Here is a 19,003-nt window from a genome sequence, read left to right on the forward strand (position 1 = left end):
GCTCATGTGGACACTATTCCAGAATAAAGTTATTGTTTTTTTTCGCAGTAACATCCACATGGGGAGTTATTCTAGGATAGCTATGCCAGTCAGTTTCCCCTTGTAGACAAACCCTAAGACTCCTCAGCTCCACAACTCCCTTTCAGTGCAACATATCAACAACCACAGTGCACACACATCCAGTGCCTCATAACCACAATGCAATCGGAACCTAAACCTCAGCTAGGTTAAGATATGTTTCCTGATGGCATATGTGTAATGTTAAAGTCTGTGTGAACAAGTATCAGGTCACTGGGCATGTGCATTGATTTACATGTTGATACCCAACTCCATTATAAAAGTTGTCAGGGAACACTGGTGCTTTTTGGCTCGCTCGGTGGGGGGGGAAATCAGTTGAGGCTTTTGGCACATGAGGAGATGTGAAAGTCACTTCTGGATTTTGAGATAAGTACTTTAGATTAATGTTTATGTTTAAAATGATCAATGGCGAAATAGTTAATTCAGATTTAAAAATGAGACTTACAGTGTTCTCTGCAATGTAGTGTGATTCGCAGGATATTGCAGTGTCAACATTCCCAACTCATTGAGATGATTGGGGCAATTCACACTTTGCAGAGTACAGTAGAACCTCAGAGTTACGAACACCTCTGGAATTGAGGTTGTTCATAACTCTGCAATGTTTGTATCTCTGAACAAAACATTATGGCTGTTCTTTCAAAAGTTTACAGTTGAACATTGCCTTAATACAATTTTGAAACTTTAGTGTGCAGAAGAAAAATGCTGCTTTCCCTTTATTTTGTTAGTATTTACATTTAACTCAGTATTGTACTGTATTTGCCTTTTTTTTTTTTTTTTTTTTGGGTCTCTGCTACCTGATTGCATACTTGCAGTTCCAAATGAGGTGGTTGACTGGTCTGTTCGTAACTCTGAGGTTCTACTGTAATTTTAGCAGGCAGTTACTAGGGTGGACAAAACTGTATCAGTTTACACTTGAATCATCTTTTCAAGTTCACATCCAGGAGAATTAGAAACCACTTAAAAACAAAAAAACCTTAAATTCTGGAGTACAGTTCCATGACTAAACAGCTGCAGAACACATGAGAGCTTGGTGGAGCTAAATTGAATTTTGATAAATGAGAAAAATGAATACAAAAGACTTAAGTGTAAAGCTTGAAAAGTACCCAGTCTATGAGATATTAGGAAAAAGTATATGTTTGAGAAGTTACAAACTTGTCTGTGGTAATTTGCTATAAGAGGACATAAAGATATACTTTCAGGTGACAAAATTAAAAAAGGGAGCATTTTAAAATGTTTCCCCAACAAAGGTAGAAAATGATTTTTCCAAACAAATGTTATGAAAAATGTAATCATCTTCTGAAGATGTATTGTGTTATTTGGAGTCTAAATGCAATCATTAAAGTTTGAAGTAGACATTTTAAATCCTGATTTGAAGTAAAAATCTCAACCCAACTTTATTTGTATTTAGAGGCCTGGGCCCGTTGAACTAAGCCCTGTGCAAACATAAAACACAGATATGGTTCTTGTCCTGAAGACCTTACAGTCTGATTGAGTAATAACCTTAACCAATGCCTCCATAATCTGTAATTTGTGATGACGACTAAACCATTTGTTTTTGTTTGGTTACAGTTTGTATTTTATAGAATTAATAATAGCAATTGCAGTTTACTCTGATATAAAGAAATCTATCTTTAGGCTGCCATAGGACAAAGCTAAGTAGGAAGAAGAGGTGGAGAAGTGAAAGTGGAGAGAATGAGGGAGGGTTGGATATTTTTCTCTTTTCATCTTTGGCATTATTTTTGTTAGTACATTTTTAGGAAATATAATGCAAAAGACTGTACTAATGTAAGATTGAGATTGTGGATCTAGGTCCCTTTTCAACAAGGCACTTAAACATGTGCCTAAGTGCTTTGCAGAATTGAGACCTTAAACACGAGCGTCAGGGAACTTGGAAGTTTAAGGTTCTCGCACAGCAATAGTATTGCATATATGATGTATATTGAATTATTAACTATGCTGTTAAATGTATACACTTAATTACATGAAAAACTACATTAAAAGAGCATTATTAAGGTTGTAAAGTCAAGCTCTCTGAAATTAGGAAATGCCAGAATTAAGGCTGCCCGAGCAACCTTATTTTGTCCCCCTTGTGCATGGACATCTTGATACAGTGTTTAATTACATGATCACATACTATAGTTTCTACAGAATCCTTGTCTCATTCAGAGCATGGAATAAAGTGGTGCTAACTTAATTAGAAGATTTTCAATATTTTGCTTTATCAGTGTGTGGCTATTAAAACCGTGCTCTGAATACAGAATTTTTAGTTTCATCATTCGTTTATCTATGGCTTTTATAGCTATAATCTCCGAGTGCTTCACAGATATTAATGAACTTATTTTCACAATATCCTGGTGAGGTTAGGGCATGGTATCAGGTCCTATTTTACAGATGGGGTGCTGAGGCATGAAGAGATTAAGTATCCAAACATTTTTGGTGACCAATAGGACCATATTTTTCAGAATAATTAGCATTATTTAGCACTTTATATATTGAAAATGTAGTTCCCATTGACTTCAGTTGCAGCTGTGAGTGCTCAGCAATTCTGCAGATCTTGTGCTGGGCCCCCACAAAATGAAGAACACTCAGTTAGTGGCAAGCTGTGAATATTTTTGGTTTAAGTGACTTGCATAACATCACATAGAAATTCTGTAGCAGAGGCAGGATAGAATCCAGTTTCCCAAGATGTCATTCAACTGTCTTAACCATGAGATCATACTTTCTCTGCCTGCGATCTACTGTATTCACTACGCACTTCCCATCTTCTGCAACAAACGAGGCATGGATCCAATAGACAAGTCTTCTATACTAGACAACTCTGATTCTTCTTCAGAGCAGAATCTTCCTGTGCACTGAATGAGTCTGTGGCCCTATGAGGGGAAAAAAAAAAAAAAAATTCCACCTCCACCCCCCCCCCCCTTTTCCGAACTGGTTCCGGTTCCAGTTCTTCCAACTCCTAGTCAGTTTTTCCTCCCCACCTCCTGAGTCCCAGTTTCAGCAAACTCCTTGTCCCAATTTAGCCCTTTCCCTTTCTACTATTCTGGCTTTTGTCCTGCATTTGAATCAGCGTCTTCCATGCTGCATGGGTGCCAGTAGGGTAGCCGTTGAGAGCACAGGAAGGACAGGCTCCCTGCTCTCAGTTCCCATGGCTGGCTCCATTCTGACTCAGAGTAGTTATTATAGGGAAAGTGTGACGACTCCCCCGTAGTCCTGGGCAGGAGCATGGTCAATTGCTCTGTGGGGATTGTGCAAGCACGGTCTGATCAGCAGTAGGCTGGAACATGTTCAGTCACAGTCTGGTCAGTGCTAGGAGCTATGAGAGGCACTGAGCAAGCTTGGTGAACGTGTAATCTTTCATTTTTAGCAACTAAAAATCTCATGTCTGTACTGAGCATGTGCAAACTGAGATTTCTCAAAGGCTCATAATTTAGCATGGATTTTCATAGGGATGGCAAAAGGCACACCACTGATACAAAGGCCCCTCCCCTGCCAAATGTGAAGTCCCTACCCCAAAGCATGGGGAAGCAAGAACTTTTCAAAGAAGAGGGGCCAGAATTTTTAACATAGGTACTAACAATGTATTTTTCTCAAACTTGGAAACAGTTGAACAGTTTTGGCTAAAATTTTCCAAAAATATTCACCCTGAGGCAGACACCCGAAGTGTATAATTTCATCTCAGAGAGTTTGGCAAAGTTTTATAAGCAACTGAAAAACAGGGTTGTCTTATTGAGAAGTATCAGGCAACATCAATAGTAGCTGGTGCTATCAGCTGTGACTATAATGCTACTCTATAAACTTTACAATTTACATATACTGGAATTTTTTAATTATAAATTTTAAATTATTTAAACATTTTTGTTGTGTTTAATATAATGTGTTGAAATGAATAGTCTCTTTGGCTGCTCAGTTTCTCTTCCTCCTTCTTAATGGCTGCTTGGCTCACTGACATTGTTTGTACTGCCAAAAATGTGCATTCAATCAGTAAACTGGAGTCTACCAGATTAAAAAAAAGCTTAATGTTCACTACGTCAGTTCTGATGAAAGTTCAGATTTAATACATTGAAAGGATTTTTAGGGTCTTATTTTTAGACATTTGTTTGATTGTATAGTTTTTCGATTTGTACTTGTAGAAGAAGAGAATCTTCTTTTTAAAGACATTTTATGTTTCTCTCATACAAGTGCTTAGTAATGTCTTTTGAAGAGAAACAGCCCAAGACTGTTCATTTGCACTTGTCTGTCTTCACTGTAAATAGTCAAAACAGCCACTAACTTGATTATTTTGGGACTTTCTTAGTGGCTTACAAAAAACGAACTCTTAGAAAATACTTTTGTGCATTCTTCCTAGCTTCTAAATAAATTTAAAATGTGTAATATGAAGAAATGGAACTGCTAGGCAGAAATTTTATTATTTTATCACTCAGAACCATTGCTTCTAATCTAGAAACTATGCAGCATTAACAACAAGGAGTCTGGTGGCTCCTTAAAGACTAATAAATTTATTTGGGCATAAGCTTTCGTGGGTAAAAACCTCACTTCAGATGCATCTGAAGAAGTGAGGTTTTTACCCACGAAAGCTTATGCCCAAATAAATCTGTTAGTCTTTAAGGTGCCACCAGACTCCTTGTTGTTTTTGTAGATACAGACTAACACGGCTACCCCCTGCAGCATTAGATTTGCTCTATCCACCACTGGATATAGTAGTGCAAATAGCAAAATTTGTCTTGCTCACTCAGGTTTAATTGCAGCATGCAGTTAGTCAGTACTAAGAATAAATAATATTCTCCCTCTTAGAATAAGGACTTCTTTTCACAACCACTCTGTTTTGATGATTGCTATATGTTCTGTAATAAGATTTACAGTGAATGTGCTCAACAAAATGAGGAAAGTTAGTGCCATATAGACTTTACCTGAAAAGTTCATGTGTGAATTTCCAATAAGGAACAAATGGTAGAATATACACCTATGAAAGAATATTACACAAAGACTTTTAATCCTCAAAATTACTGTAATTTGAAGGTATTGTCTTTTCATTATGTATGGTTGTAACAAATCTATTCTCTAACAGCAGCTACAGGTGTTGAAAAATTCTGGAGAGGCAGATTTATCCAGTGGTTAGGTCTGAAATAGGTTGTTTTCTGGGCAAATGGAGTATTGGGATTCAGTAATGTCCCACTGTCTATTAAAATTGAGGATGTACAAAATACCCAATTTGAATTTGATCCATATATCTTCAGAGATATGTGAATCCAGTTTATGAAGATATTCAGATTAACTCAAGTAGTGTCCCACTTCCTCCACAAAAAATGAATTAATAGTCATGAAATTATTAAATATTATGCAAATATACAATAAATGAAAAATAGAATGAATAACTATTAAATACAAACAGAATTTTAGAAAAAATGTTAGTAATTGTTGCCAAAATTAAAATTCCAAAAGGAGCTGCTGTGATCGTGTGATCACTACTAGATGCTCTGTTGAGCAGGGTCTCATCTGAGATGTGTTCAATTCACAGCCAATCAGGTTTTCCTTTCTCTCCCAAATAACTTGAGTGAGTCATCTTGGTGGCAAGTGTGTCGCCGTAGGAGTTTTGTCCACTTCCCCCAAAACAATTCCTCCCTATCCACCCAGTATTATGGAATTGCAGGGGTTCATGCACCGATATTTTGATATTACTAATCAAATGAATGTGTGAAGCAAGAATGACAGTGTAAATGTGAAGCTTTTACAGTGCTCTGGTTTTTGGCCTGGTGTGGAGAGGAGTCACCTTGGCATAAGATCTGTTCTGTCACTTGCTTTGAGGAGGTAAAATATCTCTTTCCCATTCTAGTTCACACACTATACAGTAACTCCTCACTTAAAGGCTGGTTAACGTTGTTTCGTTGTTACGTTGCTGATCAATTAGGGAACATGCTCATTTAAAGTTGTGCAATGCCCTTGCAGCTAGCTGGTGGGAGCTTGTAACCAGGGTGGACCGGCACTCCCCCATCAGCTCCCTGCTCCCCTAAGTTCCCTGTGCAGCAGCTGCCCAGCAGGCTATCAATTGCCAGAAGTTCAGCTGTCCCTCCCCCCACTGCCATGTGCTGCTCCTGCCCTCTGCCTTGGAGCTGCTCCCCGAGCCTCCTACTTGCTGTGCGGGGGCGGGAAAAAGGGGGTCTAATGTCAGGGTGTCCCCATCCTCCCTGCTTCTACACCCTGCTTACCCCTTCTCCATATAGAGCAGGGTGGGGACACGGATGAGAGAGCTTGGGGCAGCAGCTGCTGTCTCAACTTCCTGATCCACTTAAAAAGACAATGCACTTAAGGGTGGGTCAGCTTACTTAAAGGGGCAGTGTGCCTCTCCTTCCCCCTCCCCCCACCACACACAAGGTGTGTCTGTGTCTGTCTGCTATGCTGTCTCCCCTCCCCTCCATTCGTGCTTCCTTGTAGAGGGCAGGAGCAGCACACAGCAGTGGGGGGAGGGACAGCTGGACTGCCGGCAATTGATAGCCTGTTGGGCTGCTGCCACACATGGAACTTAGGGGAGCAGGTCGCTGAGCGGGGAGCTGCTGGTCCACTCTGGTTCCAAGTCCCCAGCAGCTAGCTCCAACGGGGAGCTCTTTCTGCAAGCAGTGGACGAAGCAGGCAGCTGCCAAACAACCTTATAAGGGAGCATTGTGCAACTTTAAATGAGCATGTTCTTTAATTGATCAGCAACGTAACAATGTTAACTGGGATGACTTTAAGTGAGGAGTTACTGTATATCAGAGTGTCACATTACCAAAGAAATGAGAAGCTAGGTATCAAGAAATCAGGATCCCTTCAAGTTTTTGCATGTTATGGCTTACTCTGCTGTGCTTTGGCATCTATTTTATTTTGGTAACAGTACGGGTGTTACTGATGTGATCTGATCAGAATTGTTGTTAGCTGGCATGCAATTTTGATGCCACTGTGTACCTGAGAATCATAACTGCTATCTGATGACTTGAGGAAGTTCTTATTAGGCATCCATTGGAGTGAAAATGTGGAATTTTACATTCCTAGTTTTAAATGTCTCTTTGCATATTTACGTCTATGGTCTGTGTGTGTATTCTGAATGATGGAAATGCTGCTTATCTATTTTTCTCACTGTTCTATTTCTTCTTTGAGTAAACAGGAAAATATAAGCTCTAAAGGGGTGAGTGTGCAGGTGGGATTTATTTGGAAACTCTGCTAATGCAATTTCAGTTTTTTTCAAGAATTATATATACTCGTTCATAAGCCGAATTTTTTTAGTAAAAAAGGGAAGCACCAGAGACGGTCGGCTTATGAACAGGTATAGAGAGGGAGAGGTGGGACACAGCCTCTCCCCCCAACAGGGGGAGTCAGGAGAGGCAGCACAGCCAGCAGAGACAGAAGGGAAGAGGCGGGGCCAGAGTCTCTCCACTTCTGGCCATGCTGCTCTTCCCCCAGCTCCAAAGCAGCTGCAGCTCCGGGGCTGGCCAGTTGCAGCCGTGCTGCTCAGCCCTGCCCCCCAGAGCAGGCTGTGGCTGTGGCCACCCGGCCCAGCCCACTAGAACATGCTGCAGTAGCGCCGCCTGGTCTGGCCCGCCGGAGCAGGCTGCGGCTGCGCTGCCCAGCCTGCCGGAGCAGCTCCAGCCAGGTCAGAGACATCCTCCCCAGATAAGGTGGGAAGGGGATGGAATGGGGAGAGTGTGGGTGTCCCGGGCTATGGGTGGGGTCATGTAGGGAGTGGTCACAGGGGTTACTCCTCTGACTCCCAGCTTCTCCCCCCAGAAAAATTTCCCCGCCGGTTGCTGTCCCGGCTCGTCAGGGTAAGCAGCTGGCGCGCCGGGACACTTTGTTTACCTCCGTGCCTGCGGAAGCTTGAGGTAAACAAACCATCTCAGCCCTCCAGCAGCTTATCCTGATGGTCCGGGAGCCAAAGTTTGCTGACCCCTGAATTATAGGGTCGGCTTATGAACGGGTTATAAAAAATTTCCATTTTTACTTATCCATCTGGGGTGGGGGGTCGGCTTATAAATGAACCGGCTTATGATTGAGTATATACGGTAGGTATTTGCCCCAGTTATACTGTATCTTGTCACTCTTTCCCCACTCATCAACAGTATGTTCCCTTAGGATCCTGTCATTTGGCTTCTCTCACTCAGATATGGAATCCTCTGGTCTGGATTTTATTGTTTGGTTAACTGCACCCACAAAGGCTGTAGAAGCTGCTGAAATTTTGTTTGGTGCCCAAACTGTTCTCCCTATTTTGAGTCCTGAAACTGCATCATGGCCTGATCTGTCTGTTTCTATGCCATAGCAAACAGCTTCTTCTGCACTTAGTGGGTGGCCTTGGGGGGCTTCCTTCTTCTCTTTCTCTTGCCACCTTGCAGTAAAAAAACTGGGCCCAGATTGTCAGCAGGTTCTGTGATGCAACCAATATCTGCACCCTGGGTTGTAAAAGGGTGGTGGTTACCTTATCAAACTGTTTTTAGCATAAATACATTAGGATGTGATTCACCTGGACAGCATTGTAAAAAGAGTTTAATATTATTGCAGATACAATGCCTTTTTTATTTTATTTTATATTATTTTGACATTCTTACAGAGCCAACTGTGCGAGCAGAACTGATGGAACAGGTGCCTCATATCGCTGTGTTTTGTCAAGAAAACAGGCCTTCAATACCATATGCTTTTTCCAAATACTTATTGCCTATTGTGGTGAGATACCTTGCAGACCAGAATAACCAGGTAAGAGTCATTTATAAACAGTGTTATGTTCTAAAATTGAATGGATAATACACTTTCTCAAATAGGATAATGCAAACATTTTATACCAAGCAAATAAGGTTTAGAGCAACAAGAAATAAATCTAAGTCTGAACTTCTGTGAAAAATTAGTTTGATATTTTTTATAATAGGATCTGAGCTGGTCTTAGGCATTTGTGGTTTCCCTTACGTAATGCTAAAGCACCACTACCAAAACAACACTATCCTTTTATAGTCTTACATATTATACATTCCTTGTAAGGAAGAAAGAAATAAAACAAATTTTTAATTTTAATTCATCGAATTTAAGGCCAGAAGGGATCATAATGATCATCTTTAATTTCTCATCTAACAGGCTGTAGAACCTCACCCAGTTATTTGTGTCTTATGCCCATAGCTTTTGTTTGAGTTTTAGCATAAGTTTTGGAAAGGTATCTAGTCTAGATGTAAAGACTTCAAAGGATGAAGCATCCACCATGTTTTTAAGTAAGTTCTTCCAGTGGTTAATTAACCTCACTGTTAAAAATTTGGGCCTTTTTTCTAGTCTGAATTTGTCCAGCTTCATCTTCCCATCATTGAACTTCATTATGCCCCTTTCTGTTAGATTAAAGAGCTGAATCTCTTTTCTATGTAGGCACTTGCACACTGTGATCAAACCAGCTCTTCACCTTCTTTCAAGAAGGTCAGTCTAGTTTCTTATAGTCTGTCACTGTAAGGCATGTTATCCAGACCTCAAATCATTCTTGTAGATCTTTTTTGAACCCTTTCCAATTTTTCAACATAATTTTAGATGTGTAAATACTAAAACTAGACACAGTATTCTGGTTATAGTCTCACTAATGCCATATACAGAGGTAATATCACGTCCCTATTACTTGATATTCATCTTCGAGTGCTTTCTCGTGTCCATTCCAATAGGTGTGTGCGCATGCGGCGTGCACAATCGTCTGAAGGTTTTTCCCCTAGCAGTACCCGTCGGGTCGTCTGTGGAGCCCCCTGGATTGGTCCCCTCATGGTGGTGTATATAGGACACTGCCTACCCGCCACCTCAGTTCCTTCTTACCGCCAGTGATGGTTGTTGGAGCTTCCTTCAGTCTCTTGCTTCGCAAGTGCCTACCTAGTGGTTACTGTTTATTTAGTTGTAAATAGTTCTTGAAAGTTGTAGTTAGCCTCTTGCGGGAGGTTTTCCCCCACCTCCCTAGCTCCCCTGACCGGTGTATGCCTCCATCTGAGGGATTTAAGTCCTGCGAACGCTGCGGGAAGCCTATGTCCAAGGGCAGTCCGTATGTGTCCTGCCTTAAATGCCAGGGTGAGAGCCATCAAACAGATAAGTGCTCCATTTGCAGGAGCTTTAGACCTAGGACAAAGAGGGAGCAGGACTATCACCTCAAGCTCCTTTTAATGGAGGTGGCTCTTCGCCCTCAGCTGGCACCAGAAGCAGCACTGGCATCATCGATGCAGGATTCCTCGGCATCGGAAAAAAGACTACTCCAGGGAGCATAGACACTGCTCCCTGGCTCACAAAGCGGGTTTGAGCACGCGGCACCGCTCTCAGTCCCCGGTGCCGCATAAGAAGAAAAAGGCAGACAGGGGTCGGTCCCCTGTCAGGAAACAGCACAGGGATCCCAGCGGGGTGTCTCCTTTGTCACAGGCTGGCCCTCAGACCATCGATTCTAGCCCTGACAAGGGTTCCATCAATTCAGGTGCTTGTGGACTCCTCCAACTCGGGAGGAATTGGAGGATGAGATTGATCTCCCGTCCACGCCAGATACTTTTGAGGCCATGTGGGACCTTATTGCCATGATGGCACAGTCCTTGGCCCTGCAGGCGCGAGCACCGGCACCGGTCCAGGCGGCGGAGCAAGGCCTGGCACCAGCGATGGCGCAGTTTGCGGCACTGACGGGGCAAGCCAAAGATGCTACGGCGCTGCTCCCCGGCATCGCGGTAACGTTCCCTGCACCATCGGGCTTTGCCTCTCCATCGTCTGGCACAGGCTATTTGTCGGACTCCGTTAATGGGTCATCGATCTCCCGACATAGTCGGTACAGGTCTCGGTCCCGGCACTGTAGATCACGGGATGTGCTGGCACCCGTGGTATCCTGGCCCCCACAGTGGCAGGGGCTGGTACAGTGGCCTTTTTGGACTCCTTGGGCCTACCATCAGGCTCATGGGCTGCGTCCGTGGTGTCTGTGCCCCGTTCTCCTTCAGCCACATCGGTGCCATGCCATACTCCCACAGCACCTGAAGACCCCCCACGTGACAAGGACCCTGAGTCTTTGCAAGTGGGTGCAACTCTCAGGCCAGCACCCCATGTGGTACCAGCGCCACAGTCCACCCCAAATAGGACATACATACCCAAGCCAGCCTCCAGCCTTCTCTTGCCCCTTATAAAGACCATACAAAACACCACAAAGGTGCTATGGCAGACCCCGGCCTCCATGCCTCCCATGGCCAAAGGAGTGGAAAGGAGGTATTTTATGCCACAGAAGGGGTACGAAAACCTTTTTACCCACCCTCAGTCTGGAACATTAGCGGTGGATGCAGCGAACCACAAAGAGCGACAAGGTCATCCGGTTCCTGCGCCAAAGTCATGGGATGCTAAGAAGCTGGACCTTTTCAGCTGTAAAGTCGACTTGACCGGGGTGCTCCAGCTTCGTGTTACTAATCAGCAAGCAGTGCTCAGCCACTACGCCTTCAATTACTGGAGAGCGTTAGCTAAGTTCCAGCAATTGCTCCTGTCAGACTCACGCATGGAGTTCATGGCGCTTCTTGCCGAGGGCAAGGTGGCATCAAGGACCTCCTTCCAGGCCGCCCTAGATTCAGATGACTCTGTGGCTTGGACCATGGCCACAGCAATCACCATGAGACAGAGCTCCTGGTTACAGATTTCGGGCATACCCCCGGAGATCCAGAACACCATTCAGGACCTACCCTTTGACCGTGCGGGCTTGTTTGCCGAGAACACGGACTCCCACTTGCACAGTCTGACAGACTCGAGGGCAACATTGAAGTCGCTGGGGATCCACACCCCAGAGGAAGTCCTTCACACCCCAGCTCCCCTCTGGCTTCTACTCCAGACCCCCGAGGTAGGACTCAGTCAAGAGAAGAGGCAGGAATAATAGGAGGCGCCAGTCGCAGGCACCAAGGCCAGGGCTTGTCCAAACAGCCCTCGGGGCCGAAACCTAACTTTTGAAGTTGTGCCCGAGGATGGAGCACCAGGATTCAATCCAGATCCTTACCCTCCCTTTGTGAACCAGCTAGCCCTCTTCTACCGTGCTTGGTCCCAGATCACAACAGATCCCTGGGTTCTGAACACGGTAGGGGTGGGATATTCTATCCTGTTCTTTTCCTTCCCGCCTTTCCACCCACCTTCCCTGTCCCTCGTCAGGGACCCATCTCATGAGCAACTCCTTCTCCAGGAGGTGCAATCGCTACTCGCTCTGGGGGCGATAGAGGAAGTTCCTCAGGAGTTCAGGGGCAAGGGATTTTACTCCCAATATTTCGTTATCTCCAAGGCGAAAGGTGGATTGCGAATTATTCTGGATCTGCGAGACCTCAATGCATTCATCAAGAAACCCAGGTTTCACATGGTCTCCCTAGCTTCTATCATTCTTTCCCTGGATCCGGGGGACTGGTACGCCATCCTCGACATGCAAGATGCTTACTTCCATATTTCCGTTATCCCGGCCCACAGACAGTTTCTTCGCTTTGTGGCCAGCAGCCAGCACTACCAGTTCACGGTGCTCATGTTTGGGCTCTCGACGGCCCCAGGGTGTTCATGAAGTGCATGGCAGTTGTGGCAGCCTTCCTCTGCAAACATCAGGTACAAGTATTCCCGTACCTGGACGAGTGGCTCATCAAGGCCAAGTCGCAAGCACAAGTGGAGGTGCATGTGGCCCTGGCCTGCACCACGTTCCTCAGGCTGGGCCTCATACTAAACGTGCCCAAATCCACGCTGGTCCCTACACAGAGAATAGAGTTCATAGGGGTTCTCTTGGACTCTGCGCAAGCCAGGGCATACCTGCCCGAGCCGCACTTCCAAGCTCTCAGGGACATCGAGAACCTCCGCCAGTTCCACACAACAATGGCCAGAAACTGTATGAAGCTGCTGGGGCATATGGCGATGTGCACGTATGTGATCCAGCACACCAGACTACATCTCAGATCCCTCCAGGTGTGGTTGGCCCAAGTGTACAGACCCAGGCGAGACCCACCGGACAGGATAGTTACCCTTCCCTCTCCCATTCTCGAATCTCTATTCTGGTGGTTACGGCCACAAGTGGTCTGTGCGGGAGTTCCCTTTGCCAAACCGCAACCCCCCATGTTGCTTGTCACTGACTCCTCGGCGCTGGGGTGGGGGGCGCATGTAGGCAGTATCAGAACTCAAGGCCTAAGGTCGCAGGCAGAACTATCACCGCACATCAACGTGCGGGAGTTGAGGGTGGTCCCTCTGGCATGCCAAGCATTCCAGAACCACCTTCGAGGCAGATGTGTGGCAGTGCTTACAGACAACACCACGGCGATGTTTTATATAAACAAACAGGGTGGTGTTCGCTCCTCTCCCCTCTGCCAGGAAACCCAAGTGTCCTGGGAATTTTGCATCGCCAACTCGATACATATACAAGCGTCTTACCTCCCGGGGGCGCAGAACAAGCTATCTGACTGGCTCAGCCGCTCATTCCTCAGTCATGAATGATCCCTCAAGCCAGACATCGCCCTTTCAATTTTTCAGAAGTGGGGCTTTTTCCACATAGACCTGTTCGCGACACGGAGCAACAGGAAATGCCAGTGATTTTGCTCCTTTCTGAACCACAGCCCAGGCTCCATCAGGGACGCTTTTCACTTCACATGGACGAGTCACATGCTCTATGTGTTCCCGCCCTCCCCTCTCATACACAGAGTCCTCCTCAAGGTCTGCCAGGACAGGGCTTCGTTGATCCTCATAGTGCCGGTGTGGCCCCGCCAACACTGGTTCACCATACTGTTAAGCCTATTGGTCGACAGACCAGTAACCCTTCCCTTATGCCGGGACCTCGTCACTCAGGACCATGGTAAGCTCCAGCACCCCAACCTGGAGTCCCTCCACCTCACGGCGTGGAAACTCCATGGTTGAACCCGTTGCATCTCCAGTGTTCGGACTCAGTGAGACACGTTCTCCTGGGAAGTAGGAAATGTTCCACCCGAGCCACATATCTGGCAAAGTGGAAGCGGTTTTCTATTTGGTCCCTGCAGAAGGGTATCCCACTGCAGCAAGTGCCAATTCCCCTCGTTTTGGACTACTTATTGGACCTGAAGCAACAAGGGCTGGCAATATCATCTATAAAAGTGCACCTGGCCACCATCTCGGCCTTCCACCCGTGGGCAGCGGGTAGATCAGTCTTTGGAAACCCCATGGTGGGCCAATCCCTCAAGGGCTTCGATGGGCTTTACTCCCACGTGCGGCAGCCCGTTCCTCAGTGGGACCTCAGCCTAGTCTAGTCCAGGCTCATGGCCACTCCATTTGAGCCCATGGCCACTGCCCTCTCTCCTGCCTCTCTTGGGAGGTTGCCTTTCTGGTGACTATAGTATTGGACAGAAGGGTTTCTGAGCTCAAAGCGCTTACCTCCGAGCACCCCTAAAGACAAAGACAAGGTTCAGCTGCGTCCTGTGTTTCTACCCAAGGTGGTCTTCTGGTTTCATGTGAATCAGGACATATTTTTACTGGTCGTCTTCCCTAAGTCTAATGCCACTGGCAGAGAGCAGATACTCCATTCCCTGGACGTCAGGCATGTCCTAGCCTTCTACATTGAATGCACAAAGCCATTTAGTAAGTCACCACAGCTCTTCATTGCAATCAGCGAGAGGATGAGAGGGCTTCCCATCTCATCCCAGCACATTTCATCGTGGATCACGTCCTGCATTAGAATGTGCTACGACCTGGCCAAAGTTCCGCCCCCACCGTTGATGGCGCACTCCACAAGAGCTCAGGCTTCAGCCGCAGCTTTCCTTGCACACGTCCCTGTTCAAGACATATGCAAGGTGGCAACGTGGTCTTCCATCTACACCTTCATGTCGCATTAGCCATCACCAAACAAGCGAGGGATGACATAGCATTGGGCAGGGCAGTCCTACAGTCAGCAACCAGGTGAACTCCACCCCCTCCTCCAGAGAACTGCTTGAGTGTCACCTATTGGAATGGACATGAGCAAGCACTCGAAGAAAAAAACATTTCCTACCTCTCGTAACTGTTCTTCAAGATGTGTTGCTCATGTCCATTCCAGATCCCACCTGCCTCCCCTCTATTGGAGTCTTCTGGCAAGAAGGAACTGAGTAGGCAGCAGGTTGGCAGTGTTCTATATACACCGCCACTCCAGGGGGCTTCACAGCCAACCCAGTGGGTACCGCTAGGGAAAAAACCTTCTGATGACTGTGCACGCGGTGCACACACACATCTATTGGAATGGCATGAGCAACACATCTCGAAGAACAAGTTACGGGAGGTAGATAACCATTTTTTCTTCTGCTTATACATCCAAGGACTTTTTTTACCCCTTTTACCTACAGTGTGCACTGGGAGCTCATGATCAATTGATGATCTACGTTAACTCCCAAGTGCCTTCCAATGTCACTACAATCCATGGTACAGTCCCCCATCTCTTGTTGCCTCTATTCTTTGTTCCTAGCTATATAATCCTTGAATTTGCTTGCATTAAAGTGTGTTGTCAAGGTTCCTTCCCCACTCTGAACTCTGGGGTACAGATGTGGGGACCCACATGAAAGACCCCCTATGCTTATTTTTACCAGCTTAGGTTAAAAAATTTCCCAAGGCACAAAATTTTACCTTGCCTTGAACAGTATGCTGCCACCACCAAGTGATTTAGACAAAGAATCAGGGAAAGGGCCACTTGGAGTCCTATTCCCCAAAATATTCCCCCAAGCCCTGCACCCCCTTTCCTGGGGAAGGCTTGAGAATAATATCCTCACCAGTTGGTACAGGTGAACACAGACCCAAACCCGTGGATCTTAAGAACAATGAAAAGTCAATCGGGTTCTTAAAAGAAGAATTTTAAAGAAAAGGTAAAAGAATCACCTCTGTAAAATCAGGATGGTAAGTACTTTACAGAATAATAAAAGATTCAAAAACACAGAGGATTTCCCCTCTAAGCAAAACTTTAAAGTTACAAAAACAGGGATAAGCCTCCCTCTTAGCACAGGGAAAATTCACAAGCTAAAACAAAAACTAACCTAACGCATTTCTTTGCTATTACTTACTATTTCTGCAATATTACATGCTTAGCTTAGATATGGCTTAGGGAGATGTATTTTCCCTTCCTTGGTTCCTTGTTGACTCCGGGAGACACAGACAAACAACTTTCCCCCACAGATTTGAAAGTAACTTTTCCCCTTATTGTTCCTTTTGGTCAGGTGCCACTCAGATTATCTGAGCTTCTTAACCGTTTACAGGTAAAAGAGGAATTAACCATTTACAGGGTAAAGAGGGATTTTATGCTACCCTTAGCTGTATGTTTATGACTGTGTTGTTAAATAAGTCCAATTTACCAAGCAATCCAGATCAATCTGCATAGCCAACCTTCCCCATGATTTATCACTCCACCAATTTTTGCCATCTGCAGATTCTATCAGCAGTGATTTTCTTCCAGATCATTAATAAAGATATTGAATAACACTCGGCCAAAAACAGATCCCTGTGGGATCCCACTAGAAATGAGTCCATTGGATGATGATTCCCTGTTTACGTTTATTTTTTTAAAATCTGTCAACCATTTTACACTATTAATATGTACTTCTTGATTTTTGAATAATGCTACATTTTTCTTATCAGAAGACCATAATAATAATAATTATTAATGGAGATATTCCATCTCCTAGAACTGGAAGGGACCTTGAAAGGTCATCGAGTCCAGCCCCCTGCCTTCACTAGCAGGACCAACTTCTGATTTTGCCCCAGATCCCCAAGTGGCCCCCTCAAGGATTGAACTCACAACCCTGGGTTTAGCAGGCCAATGCTCAAACCACTGAGCTATCCCTCCCCCCTTACAGGTAAAAGGGTTGAGAAAAGTAACTATATTGATAATCTTGTAATCCTTTCAAAAAATGGAATTTGTTTGACAAATACTTTCCATAAAACTATTTTGGATTGGCATTAATGATGCTCTCCTTCTTTAATTATTTATTGATAATGTCCCATACCAGCCTTTGATTGTGCCTATTTTGCATCGCCATTTTGACTTTTGGGAAACATGAGGGAACACTCTTGCAGTATTTGTAGTATTACAATAATTTACAGTATATAAGTGTTCCTGGACATGACTCTTTATTTTTTAATGTTATAGTTTGCAGAAGGATTTAAGAACACGTGCCCTCAACCTTGACAGGGGCTATGAGGGCATGTTGGTGTATCTTCCAGTGTATATCTAAAAACTATCTCATGTAAACTCGTTTCCATTTTGTTTTTCCTACAATAGGTGAGAAAAACAAGTCAAGCAGCATTGCTAGTTCTGTTGGAGCAAGAACTTATTGAGAGATATGATGTAGAGACCAAAGTATGCCCTGTTCTTATAGAACTGACTGCGCCAGACAGCAATGATGATGTGAAGACAGAGGCTGTGGCTGTGAGTAAATCAGTGAAACTGAGCTTTAAGGTCTAAGATTTGAGTGAACATTTGGTGTTGTAACATACTCATTCCTATATATTTGCTTTCTACAGCTAACTCTCTGTATAACTTTTCATGAGTGATGTACCTGAGTATTTAGATTCTAATATCTAAATTGTATTGTTAACCCAAATTTAGGTGAATAAATTTATTTCAGATTATGTGCTATATGTATTATATGACTTTTAAACCAGATTTTGTACTTTTGTGTAATCTAAGCACTATACCCAGATGTACAGACACTTTCCTTAACCTGTGTATTAAAGCTAATGTTAAAAATTATATAATAAAAGTACTCCGGTATTTCTAAGGCACTTACAGTTGTGGTGCCTCAGAGAGAAATGGCTGTCAGTAAATTAATCCTTAGCATTCTTTGCACTGTATTGGTCATGTTTGAAATAAATTACTTGTACATTCCCTAAAAGAAGAGAGACCCAACTGGACAAGAAACTCAGATTAATTGTATTATCTGATAAAGTGTGTTCTATTTTGGGAGCCTCCTTTTATGGCCATTGGCACTTGATTTTTTTGTACTGTGTTTCCTTTATTTATTCCTTGCATCTGAAGAAGTGAGGTTCTTACCCACGAAAGCTTATGCTCCCAGTACTTCTGTTAGTCTCAAAGGTGCCACAGGACCCTCTGTTGCTTTTTATTTAGTAGAGAATTCTTGGTACATGAATTGTGTTGACATTTAATTTGTGGGCTTGTTTTCCCTTTTATCACCACCAGCATCTCTGAATATAGTGCTCATTCAGATAAACTTGAATGAATTTTTTCAGATGGAATTTAGAGTAATGAATAGACTAAGTTGAGCAACTCAGTGGTTTAAACCGGTACAAATTTAATAAACAGTCCTCATAGATTAATTTTTATTCTTCAAAAACATGTATAATCATTTAACTAAACCATTTAACGAGTTAATTTATAATAGTATAATGCCAAATGTGGTGAAAATCCTCAACTTCTGTCAAATGCATTGTAAACCACTCTATTTATTCTAGATTTTCTTTTTACACTATAAGAACAGCCATACTGGGTCAGACCAAAGGTCCATCTAGCCCAGTATCCCCTCTTCCGACCGTGGCCAATGCCAGGTGCCCTAGAGGGAACGAACAGAACAGATAATCATCAAGTGATCCATCCCCTGTCGCCCATTCCCGGCTTCTGGCAAACAGAGGCTAGGGACACCATCCCTGCCTATCCTGGCTATTAGCCATTAATGGAGTTATCCTCCATGAACTTATCTAGTTCTTTTTTGAACCCCGTTATAGTCTTGGCCTTCACAACATCCTCTGGCAAAGAGTTCCACAGACTGACTGTGCATTATGTGAAGAAATACGTCCTTTTGTTTGTTTTAAATCTGCTGTCTATTAATTTCATTTGGTGACCCCTAATTCTTGTGTTATGAGAAGGAGTAAATAACACTTATTTACTTTCTCCACACCAGTCATGATTTTATAGACCTCAATCATATCCCCCCTTTGTCATCTCCTTTCCAAACTGAAAAGTCGCAGTCTTATGAATCTCTCCTCATATGAT

General features: G+C 44.1%; 1 protein-coding gene across 15 annotated transcripts in view; it reads left to right on the plus strand.

The window, feature by feature from the left end:
• The window catches only part of PPP4R1 (protein phosphatase 4 regulatory subunit 1), a 98,845-nt gene that overhangs the window by 45,643 nt on the left and 34,199 nt on the right, over nt 1-19,003 (plus strand). For all 15 annotated transcript variants that reach the window (XM_005282652.5, XM_005282653.5, XM_042843260.2 and 12 more), the window contains 2 exons: nt 8,651-8,793; nt 17,276-17,422. In XM_005282652.5, coding sequence (XP_005282709.2) covers nt 8,651-8,793; nt 17,276-17,422 — 290 coding nt within the window. The remainder of the gene's footprint in view (nt 1-8,650; nt 8,794-17,275; nt 17,423-19,003) is intronic.

The sequence above is a fragment of the Chrysemys picta genome, chromosome 2, assembly GCF_011386835.1.
Source record: "Chrysemys picta bellii isolate R12L10 chromosome 2, ASM1138683v2, whole genome shotgun sequence".
Taxonomy (NCBI): domain Eukaryota; kingdom Metazoa; phylum Chordata; order Testudines; family Emydidae; genus Chrysemys; species Chrysemys picta.